The sequence below is a fragment of the Podarcis cretensis genome (genome assembly GCF_951804945.1).
Source record: "Podarcis cretensis genome assembly, chromosome: 8".
Lineage (NCBI taxonomy): Eukaryota > Metazoa > Chordata > Lepidosauria > Squamata > Lacertidae > Podarcis > Podarcis cretensis.
The window spans coordinates 39799954-39823752 of record NC_137177.1 but is presented as its reverse complement, the minus strand read 5'-3'; the positions used below and the strand labels follow the sequence as shown (position 1 = coordinate 39823752).

At 45.4% G+C, this 23799-nt stretch overlaps 1 protein-coding gene across 1 annotated transcript in view; it reads left to right on the top strand.

The window, feature by feature from the left end:
* The first annotated feature begins 9377 nt into the window (after window positions 1-9377).
* The window catches only part of GPI (glucose-6-phosphate isomerase), a 31890-nt gene continuing 17468 nt past the window's right edge, over window positions 9378-23799 (top strand). Inside the window, exons 1-4 of the mRNA XM_079988421.1 lie at window positions 9378-9608; window positions 18931-19021; window positions 20099-20167; window positions 23026-23145. Of these exons, the coding sequence (XP_079844547.1) occupies window positions 9490-9608; window positions 18931-19021; window positions 20099-20167; window positions 23026-23145 (399 nt within the window). The 5' untranslated portion in view covers window positions 9378-9489. The remainder of the gene's footprint in view (window positions 9609-18930; window positions 19022-20098; window positions 20168-23025; window positions 23146-23799) is intronic.

The following is a 23799-nucleotide window of genomic DNA, read 5'->3' as shown; positions in this document are numbered from 1 at the left end:
GGACTGACACAAAGAAATTGAGCATGCACATGATCTAAGATAGGAGGGAGGGCCACATGTCTCTGCACAGAGGGACACACACTCACACCCCACCCGAACAGTCCACACGCATGCCCACACTGCATATCAACAACTCACAAATTCACACACTTTGCATGGAAACACACCAAACTCACACATAAAATAATAATAATAATAATAATAATAATAATAATAATAATAATAATAATTTATTATTTGTACCCCACCCATCTGGCTGGGTTTCCCCAGCCACTCTGGGCGGCTTCCATAGAAACCAAAAATACACTAAAATATCACACATTAAAAACTTCCCTGAACAGGGCTGCCTTAAGATGTCTTCTGAATGTCAGGTAGTTATTTATCGCTTTGACATCTGATGGGAGGGCATTCCACAGGGCGGGCGCCACTACCGAGAAGGCCCTCTGCCTGGTTCCCTGTAGCTTTGCTTCTCGCAATGAGGGAACCGCCAGAAGGCCCTCGGCGCTGGACCTCAGCTTCCGGGCAGAACGATGGGGGTGGAGACGCTCCTTCGGGTATACTGGGCCGAGGCTGCTTAGGGCTTTAAAGGTCAGCACCAACACTTTAAATTGTGCTTGGAAACATACTGGGAACCAATGTAGGTCTTTCAAGACCGGTGTTATGTGGTCTTGGCGGCTGCCCCCAGTCACCAGTCTATCTGCCGCATTCTGGATTAGTTGTAGTTTCCGAGTCACCTTCAAAGGTAGCCCCACGTAGAGCGCATTGCAGTAGTCCAAGCGGGAGATAACTAGAGCATGCACCACTCTGGCGAGACAGTCCGCAGGCAGGTAGGGTCTCAGCCTGCGTACCAGGTGGAGTTGGTAGATAGCTGCCCTGGATACAGAATTGACCTGCGCCTCCATGGACAGCTGTGAGTCCAAAATGACTCCCAGGCTGCGCACCTGGTCCTTCAGGGACACAGTTACCCTATTCAGGACCAGGGAGTCCTCCACACCAGCCCGCCCCCTGTCCCCCCAAAACGGTACTTCTGTCTTGTCAGGATTCAACTTCAATCCATTAGCCGCCATCCATCCTCCAACCGCCTCCAGGCACTCACACAGGACCTTCACCACCTTCACTGGTTCTGATTTGAAAGAGAGGTAGAGCTGGGTATCATCTGCATATTGATGGACACCCAGTCCAAACCCCCTGATGATCTCTCCCAGCGGCTTCATATAGATGTTAAAAAGCATGGGGGAGAGGACGGAACCCTGAGGCACCCCACAAGTGAGGGCCAGGGGTCTGAACACTCAACCCCCCCCACCACTTTCTGAACACGGCCCAGGAGGAAGGAGCGAAACCACTGTATAACAGTGCCCCCAGCTCCCAGCCCCTCTAGACGGTCCAGAAGGATGTTATGGTTGATTGTATCAAAGGCCGCTGAGAGATCCAGCAGAACTAGGAAACAGCTCTCACCTTTGTCCCTAGCTCGTCGGAGATCATCAACCAGTGCGACCAAGGCAGTTTCAGTCCCATGATGAGGCCTGAATCCTAATTGGAAGGGATCCAAATGGTCCGCATCCTCCAGGCGTGCCTGGAGTTGTTCAGCAACCATGCGCTCAATCACCTTGGCCAAGAATGGAAGATTTGAGACTGGGCGATAGTTGGCCATACTGGCTGGGTCTAAAGATGGTTTTTAAGAAGCGGTTTAATGACCGCCTCTTTCAGCGGATCTGGGAATGTTCCCTCACAGAGGGAAGCATTCACCACCCCGCAGAGCTCATCGCCCAGCCCTTCCCGGCTTGCTTTTATTAGCCAGGATGGGCAAGGATCAAGGAGACAGGTGGTTGGTTTCACGTGTCCAAGCAGCCTGTCCACATCCTCAGGGGTAACGGATTGAAATTGATTCCATGCAACTTGACCAGACAGAGCTCCAGCACTCTCCCGCCCCAGCCCTGCGCCCACGGTGGTGTCTAGCTCCTTCCGAATATGAGTGATTTTATCTGCAAAAAACTTTGCAAAATCGTTGCAGGAGATCTTGGGGTCTTTACAAGGCCCCAGTGGTAAAGGTGGTTCCGTTAAATTGCGAACCACCTCAAACAGTCTCCTGCTACTATTTTCTGCAGATGCAATAGAGGCGGTGAAGAAAGTCTTCTTTGCCGTCGCTATTGCCACTTGGTAGGCTCGACGTTGAGCTCTAACCTGTGTCCTGTCAGATTCGGAGTGAGTTTTCTGCCACCGACGCTCTAGCCGTCTCAGCGATTGTTTCATCGCCCTCAGCTCCGAAGAAAACCACGGGGCTGCAATCGGAGAGGGCGCTTCGGAGCCAGACAGTCGATAGCCCTGGTTAATTCCGCATTCCAGCGGGCCACCAGGGAATCAGCTGAAAGGCCATCAACATGGGATAAAGCATCCCCTACCACTCTCTGGAAACCATTTGGATCCATTAAGTGGCGGGGGCGGACCATCCAAATTGGTCCCACCTCCCTGCAGAGGGGAAGGGTCGCAGAGAAGTCCAGTTGCACCAGGAAGTGATCTGACCATGGCACTTCTTTTGTTTCACTTTTATTTAGTGTCAGATCACCCACGTCACTAGAGGTGAACACCAGGTCTAAGGCATGTCCATGACTATGAGTTGGGCCAAACTTATTCAGGGACAACCCCATGGAGGACATGCTTTCCACGAAGTCCCGAGCAGCCCCTTGTAAGGTCATGTCGGCATGAATGTTAAAATCCCCTAGGACAACCAAACTAGGTGTCTCCAGGAGAAAATCCGCCACGACCTGAAGCAGCTCGGACAGGGAATCCTTGGTGCAGTGGGGAGGTCAGTACACCAAAAGGATTCCTGTACTGCCCCTATTGCCCAACTTCCAGAACATGCACTCAGAAAACTGGATCTTCCCAGTAGGACGCCTGGTGCAAGCTAGTGACTTCCTAAAAATTACTGCAACCCCCCCCTCCCTGCCCACATGACCTGGGTTGCTGTGCATAAGAGAAACCTGGTGGGCAAGCAGCAGCAAGGACAGGCCCATCTGCTTCCTCCAACCAGGTCTCTGTCACACATGCCAGGTCAAATCCTCCATCCACAATCAGGTCGTGGATGGCAGTGGTTTTATTCATCATTGACCTGGCATTACACAGCAACACCTTCATGTCATGTGGGTTTCCCCTGTTGATTCCAGTATCCATCCAGTCAAGGCCAGACCCGGAGGCAGGGATAGTCTTCAAACAACGACTAAACCTGCCTCCTCGGTAATGACATGGTCTGGTCTTAGCATAACTCTGCCTCCTGCCCATGATCACCGAGATCGGAGTTCCCAGTGCTTCCCCTCCTGTGGAACTTGTCCCAGCCATCGTGTTGGCTTGGGCCCCACTCCCAGGCAGCCCTGGGAACAAAACACAAACAAAACACAAACTATACAGAACCAATAAAACAACAACAACAACAACAAAAAGGAACAGAACAATTATACTAAAATTAATCCCTAACCAAATATCCACACCACCCACCCACCCCCAACAAAGGAAAAAATGAAAAAAAGAAATAAAAATTTAATTTAGCTCTCTCTCACACGTGCGCGCTTTCTCCACCTGTGAAGTGTGCAATCAGTTAAGAGTAAAATACATATTTTCTCCTTGCTCGGTGCCTCCAATCACAGTGCTGCAATGGGAAGGTACACACCTGCTAAAGATACTGGCTACCAAATGGTGGACTTAATTAGAGACCCAGCAAGACAATTAAATAATTCAGCATTGCAAAGGGGCCATAGCTCAGTGGCAGAGCATGTGCCTTGCATGCAAAAGCCCCCAGGTTCAATCCTGGGGGCAGCATCCCCTGGTGGAGTTGTGAATGTTCCCTGCCTGAAACTCTGGAGAGCTTCTGCCAGTCAGTGTAGACATGGCTGGGCTAGATGGACGAGTGGTCTGACTCAGTATACGGCAGCTTCCTGTGTTCCTAACACAATCACACACTGTTGCTGTACAATCTCTATGCCTGTTAGAAATATGATGGCGGTAATTCAATGCATTATGTCTAGGGCGGTACTTTGATTGTGGTGGCCTGAATCCCAAGTGACCTTCCTTCCTTCCCATGTTAGCGAGATCAGGGAGCAGACATGGGATGTATTTGTACTAAAGAAGAGCAATGTCCTCAACACATGTATTGTTCTCATTTTGTAAGACACAGTGATTCAGATGTCTCGAGTCTTGGTTATTTTGCTGGTTTCCATCATGAAACCATTAGCAAAAAGGAAGTATTTTGCAAAACCACAAAAATGCAGTTTCCAACCTGATGTGTCTGGGAAAGTAATTTGCATGACTTTTGAACTTCAGGAGGAGCCAAGTGCATTCTGTTTGGCTGACTGAGACATGGTTACATTTTATTAAATGCCAGCAGTGGTCTTGATGCTGTTTGGGATGTGAAAGGAACATGGAAAACTTGTGGCCCCAAATATGCCACTTGAGAGAGACAGTGCTTCCTGGACCCAGTACAAGAGCATCATTGCCCCACCTCACAATCCCTTGCTGCATCAAAATGATGTTCCCAGTAAGCTTCTACTTATCACACACCTGCTCCTCCTAAGTGCAGGAAGCCCTTTCTCCATTCCCCTCGATCAGAGAGAGAGAGGAGAGAGGGTTTGTTGGTGGCATGGGAGTCCTGGAAATGTTAGGCCCATGGGTGTGGCCAAGCGGGGCAGGGAGGGGCAGCTGCCCCCCAAACAATAAAAAAATCTATAAAAATGCATAGCTAACTGAGGTTCTGCTCCCCACTTGCTTCACCCATGGTTAGGCCCCAAGAGTGCATGCTGTTTGTCTGGCCTCTCTATGGCACTTCTTAATTGCCACTTTGGCAGAGAACTGTAGCTCAGTGGTAGAGTCGTTTTGCATGCTGAATGTCCTGGGTTCAATCCCCATCGTCTCCAGGTAGGGGCTGTCTGAAAACCCTGGAGAACTACTGCCAGTATGGAGCTAGCTGAACCAAGGTCAGAAGCTAGATAAAGCAGCTTCTGATGTTCCTATGATGCTTTTAATGTACCGACTTAGAGAAGCTTTCCACCACCTGGTGCCTCCATCATTCCCCAGCCAACATGGCCATTGTGTTGTTGCGTATTTGTTTGCCGTTTGGGCCCAGTTAGTTTGCTGTTAGGAAACAGTACGAGTGTGGCTGCCAGTACCCCAGCCTCCTGGTGCTCATCTTGCAAATCGTTTGGGACTAGGTTATTAGGAGGACCCTCAGCAGAGCTGGCCTGTCCACGAGGCAGGATGAGACAGTCACCTCAGGAAACAGATTTGCCTGTTGTCGCACACCTCCTACTCCCTGGGCTGCTTTGGGCAGTGTGTGTGTGCAGGCAGGTGGCGGACGGCGGAGGGTGGTGCAACGTCCTAGCCCAGCCCTGACCATCAGCCAGACCTAGAGGCCTCAAGGCCTTCCCCAACCCCATAATGACTCTTTGAGAGTAACATAAGGCAAGAGGCAGATACTGATCTATGCTGGGATGGGCTATGGCAGCTCCAAGGTCTTGCAGAGCATAATAATGTCAGTGGGCATATGTTAGACCTGGTTGCCTCAAAGCCATTAGGCACCCACATGCAGCCCATGACCTTTCATAGACTCCAGTACCCCCCCCATCATTATTAGTATTATTAATTATTTTCTAATCAGACTTGAGTTACAACTACTGTATATTGTTTTAATTGTGGAAATTAAAAATCTTACCTGTTTAGCCACCTGTGTGCTGAAACCTGTACAGAACATAAAACTGAATATTTATTCAGAAGGCTTACACCATAAGACAGGCTGCATTGTCTGCATTAGACAGACAAGATTATGATATGCAGAGAACATGTACAAAACAGAATTTGCACGTTGGAGTTTTTTTGTATTGATACCAAGTCTGCACTGGCATCTGCTGGCCAAAACAGAATATTGCATGCAGCAAATTCTGCACCTGTAAAATCCTCGCACCAACCACGTCATGCAATGTTGCTACCCTGATGTCACTTAATAATAGTAAAAATGGTATACATAGAGAGGGAGGGAGGGGGAAAATACTACCCATTATGTGTGCAGCTGTGGCATGCATTATGCTTATTTCCCCCATTTTTTTATTGAAATAAAGCAAATAAAACCCTGATGTCACTTAATCACAGTAAAATTGCAGGGGGGATGGGGGAAGTCGGCGTCCCTGCACTGCGAATCTCATGTTTGTAAAATAAATTAGTTTTTTAAAAAAATTACTTCTTTTTAATGGCTTGACAAATTATTGTTTTTAAAATGCCCCCCCATTAGTGCTAAAGCCACTTTCTTCTTCTTCCTCCTCCTCCTCCTTGGTATTTTCATAAAATAGCTTTGATTCCACGTATCACATACCTGACTGGCAATGAAGGGTTGCATTCAATTGAAATTAATGGACCTAAGTTAGTCATGCTCATTCACTTATCTACTCATGAATAGGACTAGCTACAGCCCAATAGGTGGAATTCAGTGTCCTGCTAATACCACCATCCCATCAACACAAGCATTTCTGCTTGCCAAATGGATCAATCTTTCCCCGTGCCACAAACTGTTCTGGGAGTTTTCAATACACCCAACCTACGCTGCTGCAGCCATTGGAGGGCACAGAGGAAGAAGGCAGAAAGCCCCATTGTGCTAGAATGACTTGTTGCCCTGGCTCCCACTAGCATAACTGTTTAGTTGATTCCTGCCCTCTGAGCAGTCTATATTCTAGACTGAAGTTACTGTTGTGAAATCATCTTATCAAACGCAAAGAGAGATCCCTCATTGGGGAGGTAGCTACAATCGCTCTCTGCATGCTCATGCCATTTACTTATGAGGCTCATAATTCTGAATCATGTCTCAATTTTAACTCCTTAGGGCACAATATTGCCGGCACCCTTACAAGAATAAAATAAATAAACACCTCTGTTCTACCATAATTCAAAAGTATTTGACATCTATGATTATGTTACAATAATCTTTGAATTTTCATTCATGTTGGGCCTTTAAATAAAGTTTGTTTTTGGATCAAGGGGAGTGTTTTCTTTTTACTTCTCTCTGTATAGTTAATTAGAAACAAAAAAGTGCTGTTTAATAATACAGTGGTACCTCGGGTTACATACGCTTCAGGTTACAGACTCCACTAAGCCAGAAATATTACCTTGGGTTAAGAACTTTGCTTCAGGATGAGAACAGAAATCATGCAGCGACGGTGCAGCGGCAGCAGGAGGCCTCATTAGCTAAAGTGGTGCTTCAGGTTAAGAACAGTTTCAGGTTAAGAACGGACCTCCGGAACGAATTAAGTACTTAAGCTGAGGTACCACTGTATTCTGGTAAAAAGGAAAAGTAAAGAAAAGGCTTGTTAGTAATGAACTCATTCTTATGCATTAGCTCTGTCATTTTTTTTTTTTTTTACATAGTCACATTTATTTAGGAAAACAAATACGGACCCCCAAAAGAGCTGTGCAGAAGGTCCCATGGGCCATAAATCTGTCGCTGTTTTAGTGGGAATCTAAAGATTGCAAGCCTTTCTTTTGCTTCATTCTGAGTCAAGCCACCACCTAGGTAAATCTGGGACCTCATTGTGGATACCCAGGTTACCCACACATGAGATGTAGCAAACAGCAGTATTTATTGGAATAAAGAAACAAAAACAACAGCACACATATACCATGGTGTTCAAAACTCCCCACTTCCTCCTAATGTCTAGATGTGTAAATGCAAGTCCACATCCTCTGGTCTTCACTCACAGGTAACTCCAGGAGACAATCCTTTACTTGGATAAGCACACTTTGCTTTACAGTACAGTGGTACCTCGGGTTAAGTACTTAATTCGTTCTGGAGGTCCGTACTTAACCTGAAACTGTGCTTAACCTGAAGCACCACTTTAGCTAATGGGCCTCCTGCTGCTGCTGCACTGCCGGAGCACAATTTCTGTTCTCATCCTGAAGCAAAATTCTTTAACCGAGGTACTAATTCTGGGTTAGCGGAGTCTGTAACCTGAAGGGTATGTAACCTGAGGTATCACTGGTACTTGCCAAGATACAAGAATTGAGGGTGTTGCAGTAAAGCAGATCCAGCAGGTGGCAGCAAACAGGTTTCCATGACACTTGATTTTCACAGCTTCAGTCATAAGAACCTGAGAAGAGTCCTGCTGAATGAGACCAAAGGGTCCTGTTTTCACAGTGGCCAACCAGATGCTTATGGGAAACGCACAAGCGGGACCTGAGAGCAACTCCACCAGGCCGGTGGGATCCATGTGTGCATGTGTGTGTATTCAGCAATACAGTATGTCATTGACGCAATAATAGTGCATTAGTGATGGATTTATACCGGACTGTCCACACATCATTCTGTTTTATTAGTTGTCCCATCTGGAGGAACACTCTTGCACTGCAGCACAAAAAAGTAAAAAATATGGAACATTTGTGGTATTAACTTATTATTATTAATGTCATTTCTTTACCACTTTATATTTTTTAGGAAAAAAATAATCTCAAGGCAGTTCACAATCTACATTAAAACTTCAAATAAAACAATCCAGAATAAAACATTACTGAAGAAAGTCAAATCTAAACATTCAAAGCAAGGTAATTAACAGGAAACTAAAATACTATCTTAAAGATTTCAAATTAAAACATTCCAAAGCAGGTCAACTGCAAAGGGGGTCAACTACAGAATGCACATCTAAGATAGTAAAGTGTACAACAAGCTTATCTTAAACATTTCAAGAGAAAATATTACTAAAGGAAGTCAAATATAAAATGCACATTTAAAACAGCATAATTAGCAAGAGAACAAAATATTATAATAAAAATAGAACATCTCTGCTGCTGTTGCTGCCAATCCTGCCAATGGTGGTTTATGGCAGCCGGCGGCTGTGGAAGCTCAGGCTTGATGACCTGGGTCTGCACTAAGAGACAGCCAAGGTGGTCTCTGACCTCTTCAGCAGCCTGTCAGGGCCCCACCCTACCAGGACAGGGGGAAAAGGGCCAGTAAGGCTGGGAGCATGTTTTTCGGGAGTCACAGCCTGGAAAATGCAGAATTTCAGCAGGAAATTTCAGGGCATGCACTGATTGGAAACGAAGGCGTGTGCCCACCCTAAAACCTTTCCCTAGTAGGAAGCGATCTCTAGTTCCTCTTTACTTAATACCTAGGAACCTGTGTGTTTTGTTGAAGGCTGGAGCAGATTTGGCTAGGGGTGCGTGGGTGGGTGCGTAGCTCTAGAATGTGACTGTATGTATTTTTGTGTGCGTATTTTTGGAGCAACTCCTGCAGAGACGCGCCCGGCAGTCTGGTCTTCCCCGCGAGGGCGGGGCCTCCTCGGCCGGCTCGCCACGGGGCGGAGCCTGCTGGGCAGTGGGCCGGTCCGCCCGCCCTCCGCGCCTCCTGCTCAAAAGCGCCTGCTCCGCCCGCCTCGCCTCCTCCTGCTCCGCCTCCGCTTCCCTCTCGGCGCCCGCATCTCCCGCTCGCTAAGCCCGCCACCGCCGCGACGCGCTCCGCCACCCGGCATCATGGCTCTCTCCGCCGACGCCGCCTTCCAGAAACTGGCCGCCTGGCACAAGGCCCACGGCGCCCAGCTCGTCCTCCGGCAGCTCTTCCAGGCCGACCCGGAGCGCTTCAGCAAGTTCAGGTCGGTCCGGCGCGCCCGGCGAAGGCGCACGCGGCGGGGCCCGACGGGCGGACGGCTAGTCTCTGGCCGCGCCGGGACTTGTCTCTCGACGGCCATCGCGGGGCAGGGACACCTGCGATGGCCGGGCAGCTCCGCCCGCGAAGCGGTGGCTTGCAAGCGGGCCTCGAGTCGCAGGACGCGCTGCAAAAGCAGCTCCGGGCTCGCCTGATCTTCTGTAGCCCCGAGGCAGGACGAGCGCGCCGTCGGGGCCGCTCCGGTGGCCGCCCGCCTGCTTGCCCTTGACTCCTCCTTGCAGCGCGCTACGTGCGGACAGGCACAGCCGCGGCTGCCGGCAGAGCGAGAGGGGCATTGTGGGCCGTTCGCGCGGGAGGCTTCTCTTGCTGAGTCACGGCGAGCCGCCTCGCCTCTTCCTCCGCCAACCCCGGGGAGGCCAGGCCTAGGGGGGCACTGCCCCACCGACCTCGGCTAGCCCCCCCCCCCACCTGCTTGCCCGGTTGGCTTTTTGCTTACTTAACAACCAGCCATGGAGCTGAGCAAAGAGCAGGTTGGGGACAGAGTCTAGAATCGTTAAGTATTGGCACTTGGTGCTGGTCTCCCTAACTCCTGCCCCACTGCTCCAACCCCCATTATAATGCTCGGAGGGGAAGTGGGGAACGGGACGTGTCATTCATTGCCCGTCGTCTGTGCTATAGCTTGACTCGTGCAACAGATTCATTCAGCATCTCAAACGGCTCTCTGCTCTGCACGTGGACCTTTCGGGTCTTTCTCACCTGCTCCAGATTGTTGCTCAGAATTGGGCTCCTCCACCTTTTCCATACTGAGCAGCCAGGAGCTGGAATGATGATGGATGACATTGAAGGGGAGTGGGGCTGGGGAAGCGATGAGCATTGCCATAAAAAATAATTCCAGGTTACAGCTATTATTTTGTCCAGCTCTCAATAATAAAAGACAGCTAAGAAATTTGGTTCTAAACAAATTGTGACAAATCATCTTAAGATTTTTTGGAGTGGCTCTGAAAGAATCCACTTTTGTGATTTAGTAATTACTCGAAACTTAAGATCCTGCAGTGTCAGATTTTGCAAGTTGGTATGGAAGGAATAGAAACTGATTGGTGAACTACTTGGCTTCATTTCAAATTGTTGTGTGTTTGACTTATGGGCAGAGTAAGTCACCCCCCACCCCCCGTTTGAGCAATCAAGTCTTAGCCAGAAAAAGGCCTTCAGCCATGTAACCTCCTCTAGATCTTTTGGACTGCAACTCCCATCGGCCCCAGCCAGGACACCTATTTGATACCAGTGCTGATGTGGGTTGTAGTCAAAAACAGTTGGAAAGGGCGCCAGGTTGGGGAAGGCTGGCGTACTTGCTATCTGACAATTTACTGAAAAGGGTTGGACTTGGGACCTTTTGCATAGGAAGCATGGGCTCTCCATTGCTGAGCTGTGGCTGGTGTAACAGAAGAAGGCTGCAGCACACAACCAAGGTTGCTTCACAATTTGTCCACAAATGAAGCCCAAATTAGCAGACTGGTTCTGTTATGTGCAAAATAAATGCAAAGGGAAACTTAGCAAGTGGGGTTTTTTTGGAGTTGGGGAGTGGGTTGAAAGCCAGAGTCAATTGCATTGCCATAGTTTCCAAGCAACTAGAATTATTTCTAGTTTCCATTTTCTCTTTAAAAACAGGGAGCAAATTCTTGTCCATTGTCACCTTTTTTCAGCTTCTACTCCTTTATATACAGCACAATCCTATCTAAGCAAGCCCCATTACCAGTAAATGTTTTAGGAATGTGGCATTAATAATGCTACCTGTGTATAAGTGGCAGACCATTAGATGACATTTTGCACATTGTGGAATCTGTCCTAAGTTTAGTCATATGGCTAAGGACAGTGAAATGATCAGTAAATGTTTCCCCTTGAGGTTGAATTTCTGCCTTTATATCTTGAGGACTAGGTGATGATTGTGCTTTAAAATGGAAATTAAGTGGTGTGACTCCTGGTTTCCATCTGATTGCTGTCTATTCCTGACATAGAGCATATATGAGTGCCTCATCTTTCTCTAATGTGGAAATTTTGCCTCCTTATCTGAGGGCACTTCCAGACTCGCTGTATTCAGGTGGGATTCAGTCACATCCTGGCAAATAACAGGTTGTGGAAATAAAGCTGATTTGGAGCTTTTGCACAACAAATAAGGGACTTCTTGCTGTAAGAAAAATGCGGAATGACACTTGTATTAACATCGTTGTCCAGCCTCCTTCAGACAAATCCACAAATGACCCGCATTGTCTAATGCCCCTTCAAATATGGAAGGCAGCTCAATAAACAGGTCATCTGTGACCCCAGCAGCACCCAGAGGTCATGTTCCTTATTTTATGGCATATGGGAGGTGAGCCTGGTGCTCTTTCCCGCTTTCCCTTTCAGCTCTATGTGCTTCTGAAGGATCAGCCAAATTTTACTGGATCTGACATTTACCCAGATCCTTTGAAAAAGCAAAGACTGTGTCTGCACACTTTGTTTGTTTGTTTAATAATTTTTATTGCAGTTTTCAATGCAAGCAACACAATAAAAGCTATAAAGAATGAAATACAAAGGCAGATTAAAAAGGCAAATAAAATCTGCACATAGAGGAATATTCCCAACCCCAGAGGTTCCATATTTCATAGCAATAAACAACAAAGAGGAACGAGGCTCAAACATCATAGTGCTAATGTACATTGAAGTATAATAGGCAAATAAGCTTTATCTCTTTCTACCTCTTGATTTATCGGTGACACTCATAGTCACAAGTAACACCAATATAGATGGCCCTCCGTATGTGCACATGCTTTTTGTCTCTCTGTGGGGAGGCTGATCCAGGTGAGGAGGGTGAAAAATGATAGAAGGGTGTGGGGTCAGTGGCACTTGCTCAAAAAGCCAAATGTGCCCACAGGCCTAAGAAGGTAGGAGACCCCGGATCTAGATGGAGGCCTGGTTAAATGAGCCTTTTGCCTCTGAATGGCTAGCCCTATCATCACCTAAGGATGCATCACACATGACTGGCTGCATGGATATTGCTGCGCTGTTTGAAAGCGCATGACTGGTATCGTAAGCACCTCCTGCGATTGGCCTTTACCTCCCAGCCTTCATAATATACAGTAAGGGTTTTGTAACTTAAAGCATCATCACTTCGTCTCTCACATATGAGGCAGCTTTCATTTTAAACTTTTGTAAAATCTTAGCAGTAAAATGACATGCAAAGCAATATCTTGGTTACTCATCATAACTTTCATAAGGCTGGCATTTGTTACAAGAGTTACCTAACAGCTTAAAAAGAAAGAACCTACCTTAGGGTAGGTTTTACAGTTGCACCAAAGCGTTTACCTCCTACTGGTCATTAGACAAGGGTAATTTTCTGAGCTATACTGTTCTGTGAAACATACTTTATTACATTCATTTCCCTCTTTCTTCTTCTAGGAAGCTTAAGGTGTACAATATAGTTCTCCCCTCCAAGGGACTGAGAGTCAGTGACAGACCCAAGGTCACTCAGTGAGGTTCAGGACTTGGCAGGGCTTTGACCTCTAGTCTCCCAGGTAGTCCAGTACACACAACCACAATCTGGGACTGTGCAATCCCATTCAAGGAAAATTTTGGGAACCACTGAACTGGCACAGTTTACTTAAAAATAATGGAAGGAAATAATTTCTTTCTAATGGCTATACAGGGAACCTTTTATTTTAGCGGCCTGACTCCATTCCATTTCGATCAGAGCACCTGAAGAGCAGATAGCAGGCAGACTGGCCATTATTCCTCCTATTGTACAGTTCCCTGCAAAGAGAACACATCTGAGCATCAGATCAATTTTTGATCTCTCATGTGACTGTTCTGAAGAAACAGCCCAACTACCCAGTGCCCCACATTGTTTCCTAATGCCTGCCTAATGGTAGCTAGAAGGTTTGATTTCAGATGAGTTTCAGATGAGTTTCTTCATCTCTAAAATGGAAGTATGGGTGATTTTATGTGCCTCAGTTTTGCTGAGAGTAAGGAACTGTGATTGGGGTGGAGTCCTGTGGAAATTTCTTGAATCATCATGAAATTTTCTGCTGCAATAAATTGGTAGCAATCTAATGTAACATGTCATGCAGCTGACTTTTTCTGTATGCCATATAATTTCTCTAGGTGCCAAAAGTAGTTAACAAAAATGCTTGATCAGGGGCAAAACTCAATAAAGTGGACTTGGTGTTGCCTAAATGTTACACGTCAACAAAGTCAATTATTTTTAGGGGGGGTTACTTGTATATATTTTAAGGCAGGACAAGTCAAAAGTGTAATTTACCTTTATTTAGATCTAAAAAGGAAAAAAATACTGTAGGAAACAAGTAGCCCATGATTCTGTGCCTTAAGAACACAAGAAGAGCCCTGGCAGGATCAGGCCAATGGCCCATCTTGTCCAGCATCCCGTTCTCACAGTGGCCACTGAGATGTTGGTGGGAAACTCTCAAGCCCAAGAGCATTCTCCCCTCCTGCAGTTTCCAGCAAGTGGTGTTCAGAAGCATTACTGCCTCTGATTGTGTAGGCAGAGCATGTCCATCAGGTTTACTAGCCATTGGTAGCCTTGTAGTTGCCACTGGCTTGTTTTCTGCACGGGGTGAGGAGACTATAGCTATTTCCTGCAGTCAAGCAGATGGGTGGTGAATTGCAATGGATTTAATCAGGTAACTGTTTGGTACCTGTTGGAAGCTTGAGTGTCAATGTGTATCTGTCCATGTTGTGTGAATGCTTCATTCTGAGACACCTATGGAGGCATTTCTCTCTTGCAAATTCTGGGGCCTTGTGTGCAATAATCCTGTTCATTGAAAGGTAGCAGGTGGGTCCTGTTCTGTTTCCTGCCCATCCCAGTATTAAGATCACCTGGTTGCCTGGCTGGTTGCCCAGAATCTTGCAAAGGCTAGATGGAGCTTTGTCTGGTCTAGGAAGGGATCTGTGCTCTTGGGTGAGGTGGGCATTCATGGGATCTCTTAATACAGATTTGTTATGTTAAAGAGGCTTTGAGTATGCATTCTTCCTTTTCAACTGTCACAATGCATCAGTGCACCATGGGGATGATAGTAAAAATAGACTCTGCAAGGCTGAAATGAGCCCATCCCTGGAATTATTCTCAACTGCCTCCAGGGTGTGTGGTGTTTTTGGGGAACCAATAAAATTCTGCTGAACGTAATGCAAGAAGCTGGGCTGCTAGACTGATATTGGTGGCTAGCTGAGCTAGAAGCTTGCCTAGGAGCTGAAAAAGCTTTATAGGATGCTCTGCCTTCAAGCCACCTTTCTGCACCATTTGAGGCTTATATAGAGCAGTTGATACATTCTGGAATAATTAAAAAATAAACCGGAACAGTTTAATCTTCAAACCACACTGAACTGCTATCCCTTCTGGTGACCCATTAGTGCCAGTATAGGGCTTTTGTTTTAAGTCAGCTGCCTTCCCTAACCTGGTGGCCACCAAATGTTCCACATCCCAGCCATGATGGGAATTGTAATCCAAAACATCTGGAGGGCACTAGGTTAGGGAAGGATAGTTTGAGTGATGTACACCTTGCCTGTCAACCTGCTGGTATTTCACATAATTTGTTATACCACTTAAAGAAACCTGCAAAGCTGTTTGCAACAAGAATAAAACAATAAAATAAGTAAAAATGTAAAAACAATTACTGCTGAAAAATAATTTAAATCCACGACAAGCTAAAAGATTCAAGCACATGTTAACATTCTAAATATCTGGGTAGGCTTGTCTTAAAAAAGTGCGGAGCCAGCCACACTACAAGATTGATTTCCTGTTATATTCTACCTGTAGTTTACTTTTCTCAGCTGTGTGGGCATGCAGAACACACACACACCCTAGGCGTCTCAAAGGCCTTGTTTGATATTCTAGCCTTTCTCTGCTTGCTTAAATTCATTGCAGATAGGTAGCCGTGTTGGTCTGCCATAGTCAAAACAAAAAATTCCTTCCAGTAGCACCTTAAAGACCAACTAAGTTAGTTCTAGGTATGAGCTTTCGTGTGCATGCACACGAAAACTCATATCTAGAACTAACTTAGTTGGTCTTTAAGGTGCTACTGGAAGGAATTTTTTGTTTTAAATTCATTGAACAGCTAAGTCCCCATGGCTTGCCTTCAGGAAACAGCAACTGCTGAAATGGCCTTACTCTTAATGGATACTAGTCTACAGAGAAGACTTTTGGAGCAGGGACTTCCCAGAGCAACCTTCGTGCAGAGAGTGTGTTATGTTCCCCTGTCCCCAAACCCCATTTTCTCAAAGTCAAAAATTTGTTGCTTGTTGGGGCTTGTTTCTTTCCTATTTTGGACTTGCATTTAGTGGTTCACCAGAGGTAGGCCAGCATGATGGTGCTCTAGTTTTAGACAGAGACCATTTTCAATGTGCCTCTTCTCTTTTTCAGCATAGCAAGGATGTCCTAACAAAACGAAATTAATTGCACTTCCCTTTTTCCTACCATCTATCGCAGCCTTTCTAGATGGCTGTCATGAACTTTTAGCTGCTGACAGATGTGACCAGCTAAGCCGTCCTTGGGATTAGATACCACTGATTGTGGCTTCGTACATGGCATGCTTTTCTCTACTTTTTAACCCTCGTCCATCATCTGTGTTGCACTCCTCAGAACAGCTGTAACACTGAAAACTTCACTATTCCACTATATATGGGCAGTTCAGAATTCATCTTTCCACTGAGTTGATTGATGTCTTATTTTAATTACCATTGTTTTTATTGTATGGCTTTATGTGGAGTCTCCTTCTTTGGAGGTCTTTAAGCAGAGGCTTGACAACCATATGTCAGGAGTGCTCTGATGGTGTTTCCTGCTTGGCAGGGGGTTGGACTCGATGGCCCTTGTGGTCTCTTCCAACTCTATGATTCTATGATTCTATGTATTGTAAACTGCTTGCTAAAATACAATTATACAATTTTTATTGTAAACCACTTACATGCTATTGCTCTGTGAAATAGTGTGTGTGTATAAAAAAATAAAATAGACTATCACTTTAAACTGCAGGTGGAAATCGTTTTTTTTTTTTAAAAAAAGCTCTGTGATATGTAAACATTTTACTGTAAAAGCTAGAAAAATATTACAGGTTCCTAAGCACCCGGCTGAAGAGCATCATTTCTTGTACTGGGTCAGACTTACAGTCGGTCTAGCTTAGTCCTGTCAACTGATTGGCAGTAGCAGGCATGGCATTCTACCTTTTTAGATAGGGGTGGGCAGAAGGTAAATCTCTGGCTGTTTTGGTATAGGCTTTCTGACTCCCAATTGTTTAGCAGTAGCAACCACAAACCAATATTCCCCCACCTAAATCAGGCTGTTGACATAAATACGGCTAACCAGGATCAGACTGTTGTGTCGAATATCTGAACAAGTTCAGAAAAGGAATTCCTAAGTTCAGAACGTGCTTATTTAATTCTAACAGTGTGCCCTTTTGCATGTGACTCTGGTTGATAGATCTTGGGAATTTTAATAAACTAGTAGATCCAACTAGCCTGGCATCTGGCTGGGTGTGTGTATGTGTCCAAATGTCCGACATACAGCCTTATTCTAGCAACCTCTGCCACTGCTGCACACAACTCTGAAATAAGTTGTGCAGCTCCATTCATTTCAGTCCAAGCTCTGCAGAACTGAGATGGAGCTAAATAGTGGATTTTGAGCCCCATTATAAGTGGCATGTGGGAGAAGGGACAGCTTCCACTGGGAAGCTGAAATAGGGCTTGTGAAAGAGGATGAACAGAAAGTTCTGTTCAGAGTGTGTGTCTAGGGGTGTGTGGCATTTGGACTTTTTTAGCTTGGTGTGGCAGAATCTTTCACTTCTCCTAGGGTCTCTCTCTCTGTGTGTGTGTGTGTGGGGGAATTCCTGCAGTGGGTTGTGGCCCATATCCGAATGCACCGTAAAGGTGTTTCTTTCCCTCAAACTGTGGCGACAAGGGTTCTGGTCAGATCAGGGGAGGCAAAATATACACAAGAACTTGGCCCAACTCTGTGCTTCTGTGGACTCATGGCTGCTGCCTGCGTGACTCATCTCTTTCCACCTGAGTAGCTGCTCTGTATATTCTTGGATGCTGCATTGCAGGATGGGCGCTCAAGCAGAAGGTGCTCTGTCAAGGGAAGCTTCAGAAAACGTCTTGGAGGTTCTGCAAAGCCAGCTGTGGAAATAAAACTGGGGCACCCTCTCCTTCCCTGTGTTCCAGAATGGCCAGTGTCTTGTTTCCAGCCTGCCCCACTGAGATTTAACTTTGCGTTTTCGTAATTAGCAATGCCTGCCCACCTCTGTATTGCAGCAATCCAAGGCTAGTGTTAGAATATGGGGTTGTAGCCATTGCCATTGGTGTTTTCCTGAGCTAGCTTTGAACACTGTAAATCTGCAAATGTGTGTACACACTGTGGGAAGGGCTAACTCGCTTACATTACTCTGAACTCTCCAGCCTCTGATGCAGAACGGGCATGTTTGGGCTGGCTGGCTAGCTAAGCCCACATATTTTGGAGACAGTTGAGGATTAGATTATACAACTCCCAAATAGGATTAGCATGTAAATGAGCAGAAGGGATGAACTCTTCTTTCTCCATGAATTACCTTTGCCTTAAAAATAAAAACCTTACTATTCCACATGCTTCCTTCACAAATCATTATTTACTGTACTTTATTAATTTATATTGGTCCTTTCTCCCAGTGCAGGGTGCAAGGTAGCTCACAGCATAAATAATAAAAGATGCAACTAAAAACACACAAAAAGAAATTAAATCCATCGCCCTATTAAAAATATTCATACGTGTTTCTGTGCTGCGATTAGCATTAGATGTGACTCTTCACCTGGGTGGGTGCATTGATAAAAATAATCTTTTGGGAGGGGCACACACTACAGTTGCAGCTCCAAAGTCCAGAGTTGGACAATACTTTTATTAGGAACAACCAAAGTGTCACGAAATAGCGGCAAGCTTTTGAGTTTTTCGGAACTCTTCTTCAGGGAAGATGTTACAGAAGCAGAAAATGGAGAGAGTAGGAAAAATGAAAAGGTGCAAAAATTATGCTAGAACGAGCAGACTTTGTTGCAAAGTGGAAACTGCAGGTTGATGCCACACTTGATCTTACCCAGAAGCCCAAGAAGTGAGCTGAGGAAGTCTCTTGCTGCTCTTCGCCTTAATGTTTACCATTCTCTTGTGACCCGGGGCGTGTGAATACAAACAAGCAATGTTGGCTAATTTCCAGTAAATCTTGTTTTTTAAAGTCACCCATGTGGTGGTGCAGTGTTTCTGAAAATGTTCACATAACATGATGGCTTGCTTTTAATTCTTTTGGCAGCTTGACCTTGAAGAGTGACCATGGGGATATCTTGGTGGACTATTCAAAGAATTTGGTTACAGAGGAAGTGATGAAGATGCTGATAGAACTGGTAATTCACCTTGAACACGAATCCTATTTATTTAGAGCTTCTGGTTACAGAAATCCCAAAGCTGTTTACAGCAGTGAAGCTGATATAGTAATATAATGTATTGAGAAAAACAAAATCTCGTTATTGCCCTAACCGAGAACATTAAAACTGGGCACGCAAATAAATGTTTTTAATAAACAGGAAAAGCGTAGTGCAGCTGGTAGTCTGCCACTTTCAATGTACATGAAGCTTTACAGAACACCTGAAGCAAACCAAGCTCCAGAACAAAAGTGGACTCTTGCCCACAAATGTCAGTCAGAACAAGATAGTGTTTGTGAGCAAAGGGGTATTTCCAGTTTCATATCATGGCCTTGGTTTGCTGTGGTTTCATAAAGCCCAGGATCTCCCTGCATGCTTATGCAGAGCCCAGCTGCCCTGACAACAAATGCAAGGGGCAACCGTCTTATCCCTGCGCTTGGAAACTGCAGTCCAGTTGGATGGGGGGCTTCACCAAATGTTATACCAAAGCTAGTGCCCTCAAAACACTTAGGATATCTGCTCCCATTAGCCCAGGCTTAACCAGTACTGATGGAAGGTGTAGTTCAAAAACATTTGGGAGGTTCTAGGTTGGTGAAGGTGATTTGAAGCAACCTGGGGAAGCCACGTGCTAGGGGTGGGCCGGGCCAGGGGTGGGGAGGAATGGCAGAGCAGCGAGTGATTTTACACTTGTATAGACTACTTTGTACACACATTCACCCCTTTCTAGCTTCCATCCAGGTAAGCAAGAGGCATCAGAGTTGGAAGGACACATTCCAGACTCGAACTGGGGGGGTGGGAGGAGCTGGGCCAGTAAGTGGTGTGGCTGCCATAGAATTCAGGGGGCCTGGAGGGCCACATTTAGTCCTGGGGCTGAGGCTCCCCATTCCTGATTTAGACGATCTTTTAGGAACAGGCAGAGAAAAATGACATTGTGTGTATGTAAAAGGAAGCTACTGGCATACTGGAGGGGGTTAGCGAGGGAGGGGTCATCTCTTATGTGACTGGTGGATTTGGAAAGCTGATGGTCGTATTTACTAAAAGGTCAACTTTTACTTTCAGGCAAAATCAAGGGGCATTGAGAAAGCAAGGGAGCAAATGTTCACTGGAGAAAAGATCAACTTCACTGAGGTATACCTACTTTTTATTTTTGTCTGTGGAGCTCAGTAACAGGGAGGAGGTGTTTCCAGCACACAAAGCAGGGCTTCAAGCAGCTGTATAGGGTTTCTGGAGAATAGTGTGTGTGTGTGTGTGTGTGTGTGTGTGTGTGAGAGAGAGAGAGAGAGAGAGAGAGAGAGAGAGAGAGAGAGGGAGGGAACCAGAGTTAGAGTGTGTGTGCTGGGGTTTTTGTGGTTTTGCGGGGGGGGGGGGTATAAAGGCAATAATCTGGCCACTATCCTCTAGATATTTTGCTATGTAGTCCAAGGATTAAATATTAGACTGGTTTTCAGTTGCCAGATTCATGAATAAATTGTATAGTTTTTCCAAATTATCTAGTTTGTTTTTGTGTTAAAGGTTTTTTTTTTAACTTCACATGAAGCTAAATGTGTGAATAGTCTCATTCTGTCAAAAAGTGTATTGCATCTCTGTGGGGACATGCCTCTTCTATGATCTTGAACTGGTTTCATATCTTGTCTCCCCCTTTCTGGGCTAATAGTAGCCTTATAGTTGCTATAGATCAAGCTGACCTGATGTGAACAGGATGTGAAATGAACCAGGAAGTCCCCTATGGATCTCTGTCTTTGCTGATTGACCTTGGAGAAACCTCTTTTCTGACAGTCCCACCATCACCTACATGTGGATCTAAAATCCACAATATAATGCAGAGCTTGATAGAAGGATTGCTATCTCCGTAATTCCTGAATCAGCTCTGTATTGTATTGGTTATAATATAATAACCCATAACATGAAGCGTGTTGCATACTGGGCACTAAGTATTATTCTCAACACACATTCTGTGCCACTGCAAAGCAGAAATGCCCCCAAGTTTTTTGTTGGAATTTTATGATTGCTTCACATTAAATGTTAAGGAACTTCTCTGAGATGTGTCAAGTGTGAAAAAGCCACTTCCTCTTCATGGCAACTGAAACTCCCCTTCTGTGGTTTTGGTGTTCATTATTTTGTTGCGCAGAGCTATCTGAAGGATGGCCTCTGCTGTGTACCAAGACTACCAGATGCCCCTTCGCATGTCCATTTGCCTTGTGACACGCAGAATGCAAAAATTAAGGGGCATGCTGCCATTTTCCTCAGTGGCACCCAAGTAGTGCGTGTCATCGGGTGGAAAGAAAGGAGTGTTTTGTTTGTTGCTTTTTGCAACACTGCTGGCCGTTTCTGCTTTTGTTGCTCTTCTGGAGCTGTTGCTGCAACAGAAAATTCCTGTGTTGGTAAATTGTGGCAATGTGTGTGTGCTTAATAGATTTCTTTTTCATGTATTTGTAAGCTGCTGCAGGGACTTCTGTGGTTGGGGATGCTGTATGCACATAACAAGTAAATCCTGCACCATCCACACACAGGGAACAGTGCAGGGGGGCTACCCACAGGACTTGAGTGTAACTTGGTCCTCCGTGCCACTACTGTGCCAGAGTGCTTTCCAGCATAAAACTTCCTGTCTTGCCTGCCCCCAGGTGGCAGAATAAATTCCTTCCCTAGGCTGGCCCTTAAGAGCATCAGAAGAGCCTGCAGCTGGATCAGGCTAGTGATTCATCTAGCCCAGCATCCTGTGGCTGGACCATCTAGCCAAGCAACCTTGATATCTTGTGTGTCCCTTCCTGTGGGTAGAGGGCTGCCATCACTTCCTCCCTCTCTGTCTGCTGTTGTTGAACATCAGATTGTTATAAATAAGTCTGTCATTACTGTTTATTAATAATCCCCAGCTTTACAGCCTATCTGTGTTAGGGCAAGTTACCCATCTCATCTCACTAATTGAACATACATTCAAAGAAGCGGGTTTTGTATTCTAAAACACATACTTCCCAGACTCTCTAGATTCTTTGAAAAACAATACGAATAAAGAATTGTAGGAAGTAAACATGAAAGTCTCTCTGTCTTAATTTTTGACCTTAACAATAATTTCTACAGCCTGTTTCTTGCTCCCGTCATTCGCCAAATTGGTTCTTGGCTGTTTAAAAATGTCTGTTTCCCTCACCCCCACTTCTGCCTAGTGAAGCCTTTTTGGAAACCCCAAACTACACTCTAGTCTGTGGCATCTGACCCAGTTTTGGTTGTTACTGCTTATTTTAGTTTTTATACATGTGCACGCACACACACACACATACAAAATATTAAAAATATTTATATCACCTGTATATTATTTGCATGTTTTATAGTACTTGATTTTTCATTATTTTACAATTTTCAACTCCTTACTGTGAAACCGCTTTGAGAGATATAAAACAAGTGAATGCACAAGATGTTTGAGTGGCTGAGTGAAGGACAGGAGGATCTTCTTGGTTCCAAAGGCAATCAGCAACTAGTGGTCCCATTTCCTTCTCCTTCCTGGCTGCTGCAATCTAAATTCCTCTGGTCCTCTTGGCCCAAGCACCTTTTGGTTTAGAAAAGAGACTCAATGCCCAGCATCCTTTGCCTGGGCGGCTCATATGTGCCACCAAACAGTACTTGTAAAGTTTCTGGAAACTGCAGTAGGGGAGAGTGTTCTTGTGCTTGGGTCTTGTTTGTGGGTTTCCCATAATGAGCATCTGGTTCGCCACTCTGAGAACAGGATGCTGGACTAGATGGGCCACTGGCCTGATCCAGTAGCCAGACTCTTATGGTCATTGCAGAGTTCCCATTCACTGTAGTCTACTGGAAGCAGCGGTTCCTAGTGGGTTGTGTCCCAAACTATAGAAGAAAACCAGCAGAAAGAGAAGAGAAAATAGTTTGTCTTGCTCCTTCAGATCAGTGCCAATCAGTTCTGCTGAGATTCTCGGTTTTGGTAACTAATTGTTGCTTGGTACTATCCATAACTGTCTTGTCCTCTCTTCTCATTTTAGAACCGAGCTGTGCTCCATATTGCTTTGCGGAATCGCTCAAATACTCCAATATTAGTTGACGGCAAAGATGTAGTCCCAGAAGTGAACAAAGTTTTGGAGAAAATGAAGAATTTCTGCCAGGTATCCCAAGTATTTGCTGGTTGTGCTCTGTGGATAAGGCAGGTATAATGTCCGCGGTCATGCGGACTAGTAGTCCCTCAGCTGTTTACATATTTCTGTTGGAACAAATCAATGTTCATTGTGTAGCAAAAATATTGTCTTCTATATAACATATATACAGTTATATATACTAAATAACAGTGCTCCTCACTGTTGGTTCCCCAGCTGTTTTTGGATCCCAACTCCCATGATCCCTGATCATTGGATGGCCTGTGTGAATGATGGGAGCTGTAGTACTGTCCTAAATAGCCCAGTTCTCTCTCTCTGCAAAATATTCCTTGCTGTAGACTTTTTGGCATGCTCTGTAGGGTTGAGAGAACAACTTTTTAAATATAGATTCTAGTAATGTAGCAACCCTTTGTCATATATACACAAAACTCTCTCCTGGAATCCTCCCCACTAAACTAAGCAAGTGTCCCACCAAGCAATTGAAATCTAACACCCAGTTCCTCACCATGTGTCCACACAGTAATCCTGTGTGGTAGGTTAGGCTGAGAGGCAACGATTGTCCCATCTTCATGGCTGAGTTGGGATTAGTCTCCCAGGTCCTAGTCCTACATTCTAACCACTGGAATTACTGGAAAGCACTGTATAAAGGCCATCTTTGTACTGTCT